The sequence below is a fragment of the Equus przewalskii genome, chromosome 6 (assembly GCF_037783145.1).
Source record: "Equus przewalskii isolate Varuska chromosome 6, EquPr2, whole genome shotgun sequence".
NCBI lineage: Eukaryota > Metazoa > Chordata > Mammalia > Perissodactyla > Equidae > Equus > Equus przewalskii.
The window spans coordinates 75,406,912-75,414,128 of NC_091836.1; the positions used below are offsets into that span (position 1 = coordinate 75,406,912).

Consider the following 7,217-nt stretch of genomic DNA (forward strand, 5'->3'; position numbering starts at 1 on the left):
ATTATAATGTGTCTTGATGTGGGCCTCTTTGGGTTTATCTTGTTTGGAGTTCTCTGTGCTTCCTGTACCTGGATGTCTGTTTCGTTCCTTAGGTTAGGAAAGTTTTCAGCTATTATTTCTTCAGATAGATTCTCTGCCCTTTTGTCTCCCTCTTCTTCTTCTGGGATTCCTATAATACAAATGTTAGTGCACTTGATGCTGTCCCAGAATTCCTTAGATTGTTCTCATTCTTTTTAATTCTTTTTCTTTTTTTGTTCAACTTCAGTGATTTCCTCTAGTCTTTTGTCCAGCTTGTTGATCTGTTCTTTTGTATCACCTACTCCACTATTGAGTCCCTCTAGTGAGTTTTTCATATCCAGTATTGTATTCTTCATTTCTGATTAGTTCATTTTTATATTTTCCAATTCTTTGTTGACATACTCACTTTGTTCATCCATTCTTCTCCCAAGATCAGTGAGCATCTTTATGACTTTTGTTTGAACTTTTTGTTGGGTAGATTGTTTATTTCTGTTTCATTTAGTTCTTTTCCTGGAGTTTTGCCCTGCTCCCTTGCTTGGAATGTATTCCTTTGCTGCTTTATTTTGCCTCTTTCTCTCTGCTTATGTCTACTTATTAGGTGGGTCAGCTATGTCTCCTGATCTTATGTAAGAGATGCCTTTTGAGCCCTAGCAGTGTGCTTCCCTCCTGTCACCAGTTCCAAGTGTACCAGGAGTGACACCTATGTAGGCTACATGTGTCCTTCTGTTGTGGCAGGGCTGCTCTTGCTGCAGGTGCCCAGGGAGTCTAGGCTGTCCTCCTGGCCTGCTGGTTGTAATACTCAGCTACAGGGGGCTGCTGTGGACCCTTCAGTCACTTTATTAAGTTTTGGGAGCCCCAGTGCAGTTGGCTGCAAGGTCTAATAGCACATTTCCTGTTGCAGCTTTTCTGTTAAGTGAGTAGCCCACCAGTGTAACTGGTTGCTAGGCTCAGGGGCTTACAATTGCTGTAGGCCTCACGCCTGTGAGGCTGTTGCCAGCTCTCTCAGGATTTCAGCTAAGTGGGGCTGGCCCCAGTCATGGGAGCACCCAATTGTTTCAGGCTTTGGAAGGTAAGGCCAATCTCCTACATGGCTATTTGAGAAGCACAGGTCTTCTGCTACTGATAAGACCCATGACCAACAGGTCCACACATACCATCAACACAGTCCTGGCCTGTGCACACATCCTGACTCTCTGGAGCAGACCTAGTGGTCACCCCACTGCAAATGCCCCACCAATGCCCCACACACTCCACCTTGCCCCACAGGAGTGGACCCACTTGCCTGCCTGCAGATGATGCAGGTACCCAGTCTATACAGGCCAAAGAGTTACCCGAGGGCTTGCTCTTGGGTGGAGCCACTCCCTAGGGCTGCTGCCTGCCCTGGCTGAGCTGGATTAAATTGACCTCTAGTAGGAGGGGCAGACACTGGGATAACAGGCCAGGGGAAGAACTCCAATGGTGTCTGCCCATGTTTGTGTCAGCCTGCAAGTACTAGCTCAGAATAATGGCTGCCACCAATGTCTCAGTCCCTGGAGAGGTCTCACCTCTCACCAAGATGCACCCAGAGCCTATCAGGTGAGTCTCTTTTCACCAAAGGACTGTGCAACTTTCTTTCTGGTGGTTTTAGGTTTCTTTCCAAAGCAAGTGAAGCTATGTGTGGGACCTTTAAGAGTTGGCTTTATTCTGCTCATATCTGATAGGTTTTCTAGGGGTATTCCCTGTTGTAGCTAATATCCAGCAAAGCCAAATATTATGAGACTCATCTCAGTTGTGCTGAGTCTGAAGGATGCTTATAGCACCACATTCCCCTGCTCAGGTCTCCCACTCCTCCAGGGAAGGCTGCATACCCTAGGGTTTCTCCAACCTGGTTGGCTGTGCAGCTCTATGGCTCTCAAAGGTGGCTTTTTTCTCTCCAGACAGGAATTTCTGACTCTTCTGCTTCAATCAGGACTGTCCATTATTGCTGGGGTTCTTTTTTACCCAGTTTTCAGTTCTCTTTCAGAGGCAGTCGTTCCAAGAAAAGTTGTAATTTGTTGTGTTTGTGGGAGGAAGTGAGTTCAGAGCCTGCCTATGCCACCATCTCAGCACCCACAGAGGTGCTCCATTTCCTTTTTACTCTCAGCTCTACCTGCCAGGTGTTGAATCTCCTCAGGCTAGGCCTCAGCTAAGATGAGTCAGGCACTTATCTCAGGTACAACATGTAAGTGTGTACCAAAAAGCTTAGTAAATAAGATTAATAATATTTTAATATAATCTTTTTATATCAAAATTAATGCAAAATATCCACAATGAACAAAATATCAAATTTTAAATAAAGAGAGGATTGACTATACTGTACTGAACCATATTGGAGCCCAAGGCAAAAGGAAAAATGAGAGTCCCTATACACATGTTTTTAATGGTTGAATTTTTCCATAATTTTATTTTGAAATATTATTTATGAGTTTCTTCCATTAAAGCCAGCAAATTATAATAAATTCTAATTTTCCCATAAATAATATATTTAAATTTAAACCAATGTCATGAGTTTTAATATACCTACTTTTCAATGTTTCAATATATTTTAAACCACTTTAATATTCTGGAAAAAAGTTAACCCTAGTCCCAGCCCTGCATAACAAAAAACATCTGCAGCTATCAAGATATCAAGTTGTGTACACAGACAGTGTGTGTTATACTATATTATCCAGAGGTCTCAAGAAGATCTTTTCTGAATCAACAGTTTATCAGAACAGAAAAACCTAAAAATCCCAGGAACCAAACATTTATTCCCTCCCCAGAAACTTACCCCAGTTCTAAAGAAAGTTCTTCCTTAACATGTGTAAGAAGCTGCCAGATGCAGATTCTGGAGTGAAATAGGACAGTATTTGTACCTCATCAGCAGGAATCCCTTGGATGAGGACAGAGCTTCCACCCTACTAGGTCTTTAGGGAGCATCTGGTTTAATTAGACAAAAGCAGACCCCAGCAGGACCAGTCTCCAGAGATCACTGACTCAGGAACCAAAAAGGGTGGGTAATGTAACTATGTCCTACCTGCAGCAGACTATACAAATTGCATCTGATAATGACCCCATATTTCTGGCTAACAAATGGACACAGAGTGGATTTGGGCTGTTGCTGGTCAACAGTTTTTTTAAAAAACTGGAGCCTCTTCAGATGTTAAATACAAAATTACTTTTATCCATTTTTTCATAACTCATTTTACGTGGTGATCAGCTCCCTGTGTTTCTGGAGTGCATCTAGTATACTGAGAAGACTAAACGCTCATGTCAGGGGCATGTACACTTAGCTATTATTTCTGGGCTGTGGGGAAGGCATGTGAGACAAGAAGAGAATAGAGGAAACAAAGAAACAGCAAAAGGAGGTAAAGAGGAAGAACCAGAAGAGAAAAAAAGAAAAGTGGGAGGAGGAGGATGAAGAAGAAGGAAAAGAGGAAGAGAAGAAAATGCCATCTCAGTCCAGGATATCTCTGTATTTCACACTTAGTTTTTTGGATAAAGCTGGGAGTAGGGATTAATGAGGAGCCATCAGCCTGGAAGGGAAGCACAACACCAAGCCTTGATGTCAAAGAACCAGTGGGCTACACCTTCCCGGATCTGCTTTGTCTTCACACCATAGACAATGGGGTTGAGCATTGGTGGCACCACCACATAAAGATTAGCCAGCAGGATATGGACATGTAGAGGAATGTTATGTCCAAAGCGGTGGGTCAGTAATGTAAAGAAGGATGGAACATAAAACATGAGGATGACACAAAGGTGAGAGCCACAAGTGCTGAGGGCCTTGTGCCGGGCATCCTGAGAGGGCAAATGAAAGACGGCTCGGAGGATCAGTGAGTAAGACACAGTGATGAGGATCACATCCAAGATGACCATGACAATGGGCACTGAGAACCCATACCAGATGTTAATGGTGATGTCAGAACAGGCTAAGCGGGCCACCCCAATATGCTCACAGTAGGAATGGGGAATGATGTTGGTCCGGCAGAAGGGCAGCCGCTTCAGCAGGAAGATGACTGGAAAGATGATGCAGAAGCTTCGAGTAACAATAGCCAGAGCAATCCTTCCCACAATAGGCCATGTTAGCACTGTTGTATAATGCAAGGGGGCACAGATGGCCACAAAGCGGTCAAAGGCCATGGCTAATAGGATGGCTGACTCCCCCACAAACATCATGTGGACAAAGAAAACTTGGGTGACACAGGCATCAAAGGCAATGTCATGGGCATGAAGCCAAAAGATAGCTAGGGCCTTGGGTACGGTAGTGGTGGACAGCAGGATGTCTGTGATGGCCAGCATGGAGAGGAAGAAGTACATGGGCTCATGAAGGTTACGTTCTGTGATGATGACCATTATCAGGATGCTGTTGCCTAGGACTGCAGTAATATACATGAGGCAGAGGGGTATTGACAGCCAAATGTGATGAGCCTCCAACCCAGGGATGCCAAGTAGAGCAAAAACTGCAGGGTGGAAGATGGTGAGGTTGGCATGAGTCATGATGCACTTTAGCGTCCTCCCTATCATGACTTAGAAGTTGATGAGTCTGCTGAAAGTGATAGGAACAGAAAGCATCTCTGAGTGCGTGCAGAGATCACAAAAGACAGCATGGATTTCTAAATTGTCAGACTCTCCAGGGGAAAGTTCTTTCAGAGAATGTACATTTGGGTGTAGGAATGACTTCTGGCCTTTGGCACCTCATTTGCATGTAGAGTTTCTGTGGCAATCACGCTTCAAGAACCAAGAGAGGCTTTAACTTGCCTCCGATCACCTAGCCCACCTTACTTTTCTGATCGCATTCTGCCATTGCCAGAATTTGCCCCCTTACCTGTGCTGTACTTTTTTCTTCCCCCAAGATTTTGCTCCTTCTGTGTTTACCTGAATTTCCCTTCAATTCCACTTCTGCTTACTCAAATTTTAACCTTAAAATACCTCCTTAGGACATACCACTTTGTAATGGCCCATGTTCATAACAATATATCTCCTTCCTGAATATCTAGTAGCTAAACTACACCTTAACTTGACTATATTTAACATACTAAATTTATCCAGCTATTGCCTTGAATATCTCATATGAGACTTGCCTAATAGCACTTGTGGCTTCCTGTGCCTGGAAGTAGAGGACCAAGTGGAAATCCAGAAAGAGCCTAAGGGATATATTTCTCCACTCTGACTCAGATTCAAATCTCCCTAAAGGCAGCGAGGAGGGGGGCAGCCAATAAAATGGAGAGGGGCTGTATTCATCACCTGCTCCTCATGAACTTCTCATGCTCCTCCTCAAACAGTCCCATATAAATGGCCTTTGATTGTGTCTAGATGTTCTCATCCTTAACAGCCCCCAGAAAAACTACTCCAAATACAGGGAACCAATACACTCCCCTCTGTCTCCATTAATATGACCCTTTCTCACTCAACTTGTTCTTTAACCCTCAAAAAGATTCAGGTTTGGCTGCAGATAAGAATGGTAAAGCATAGAGCCCTTCTTGCCTTAGCACTTCCCATCACTTGGGTAAGATTTGTTTCCTTCTGAAGCTCTGGACTATCTTAATAGTCAGCTATTAGGACTAGGGAAAGGTTGAGTGATTAAGAATCTGAAATGGAACATGGAGAAAAGGGAGCATGGAGAGAATCGAGAGTATAAAGGCATCAAATAAATACTAGATGGATCTACTGATAATGGTATTCAGAGGGCCCCAGGGAGGAAGGCATCCCAAGGAATGAAAGCCCTAGATTATGAATCCATCCTGCTGTCTCTATGCAGATGCACTTGCCAGAACACACTTCACTGTGGGGAGCGAGCAATAGGTCTCCACGTGGGAACAGGGCCAGATTCAGACATCAAGGGCCCTACTTGGGCTAATAATTTGTCACCTTTTGAGCTAGTATATTTTAAATATTCATTCAACTTTTACTTAGGGGAGAGGCTGAACTTTGCAGGGATAAGCAGAGAAGAAGGGCCACAGGTAGCATTGCTTTGCTTCTATTCTAAAACATTAGCCCCAAATTTATTTAAACAAAAGACCCACCAGAAAAAATAATTCATTTTCCTTAGAAGGATATTTGCTGAAAATTTTTCTCACCACTTCTCCCAACCCCATTAATTATTAAGATACCCCTTTTCAATAAAAGATATCTGACATAGGGCCAGCCGGTGGTGCAGCAGTTAAGTGTGCACGTTCCGCTCCGGCGGCCAGGGGTTAGCCACTTCGGATCCCAGGTACAGACATGGCACCCCTCAGCAAGTCATGCTGTGGCAGGCGTCCCACGTATGAAGTAGAGGAAGATGGGCACGGATATTAGCTCAGGGCCAGTCTTCCCCAGCAAAAAGAGGAGGATTGGCAGCAGTTAGCTCAGGGCTAATCTTCCTCAAAAAAAAAAAAAAAAAAAAAGATATCTGACATAAATTCTCCTAAAAATAACTCTGGCTCTCTGCTTATAATTCCAATGATGTTTTATAATCTCAATAGTGAGATACCAAACACAGAGTGGGGAGGACAGCAAGACCTAAATGGCTGTTAATGAGGTTCTGGAAAGGAGGTCACCATCTGTGTGAAGAAGGGCTTTCATTTCATTCAGTGGCTTCGAAGTGCTCCATCTCAGCCCTCCTGAGGGTTCTCAGCAGGAGAGTTCTAGGCTCATTTAGGAAAGAGTCAGAGGTGAGAAGAGAAGAAAGTCACAGGCACAAAGAGGCACACTCAAAGTCTCATGGAAAGTACCTCCCCAGAAAAACGGTACCTCCCCAGTACGTCTTCAGAAAAAAAAGCAAGAAAAAAAGACCTGGAACAGTAGTGAAGGGGAAAGGAGCCATGCTGAGTGGGAGAGGACACAGTGCAGTAGGAGAAACACACTGAGTTCTGGAGCCAGATTTCCTGGATTAATTTCCCAGTCCTTCCCTGGTTGGCTGGATGGTCATGGGCAGTTACTTTACTTCTGCACGCCTCCGTCCTTCAATTGTAAGATGTGGATAACAATAAACTCTATGAGATAATTAGGAGGATTAAATGAGTCAATTCATATAAAGTACTCAGAAGAGCAGGTTATCATTATTGTTGTTATTATTATTTTTATCAATCTTTTTGGTTATTATCCTATTGTTTTTTTTCCAATAGGCAAAGCACCTTAACGAACATTCAGCAACATTTAAAGTCTTACTCTTCATCCAAATATGACCAAAAGGAATTCCTTTTCCAGGAGTAAAGAAG

At 43.6% G+C, this 7,217-nt stretch overlaps 1 protein-coding gene across 1 annotated transcript; it reads right to left on the reverse strand.

Moving 5' to 3' along the window:
• Positions 1-2,401: 2,401 nt before the first annotated feature.
• On the reverse strand, positions 2,402-6,374 carry OR52B2 (olfactory receptor family 52 subfamily B member 2). The gene has a single exon (XM_070626723.1). The coding sequence runs from the start codon at positions 4,540-4,542 to the stop codon at positions 3,547-3,549; it is 996 nt and encodes a 331-aa protein (XP_070482824.1). The 5' UTR covers positions 4,543-6,374; the 3' UTR covers positions 2,402-3,546.
• Positions 6,375-7,217: the final 843 nt, after the last annotated feature.

What these genes read in the sequence shown, in the direction of transcription:
- OR52B2 (XM_070626723.1), bottom strand. Translation starts at nt 4,542, where the DNA reads ATGATAGGGAGGACGCTAAAGTGCATCATGACTCATGCCAACCTCACC.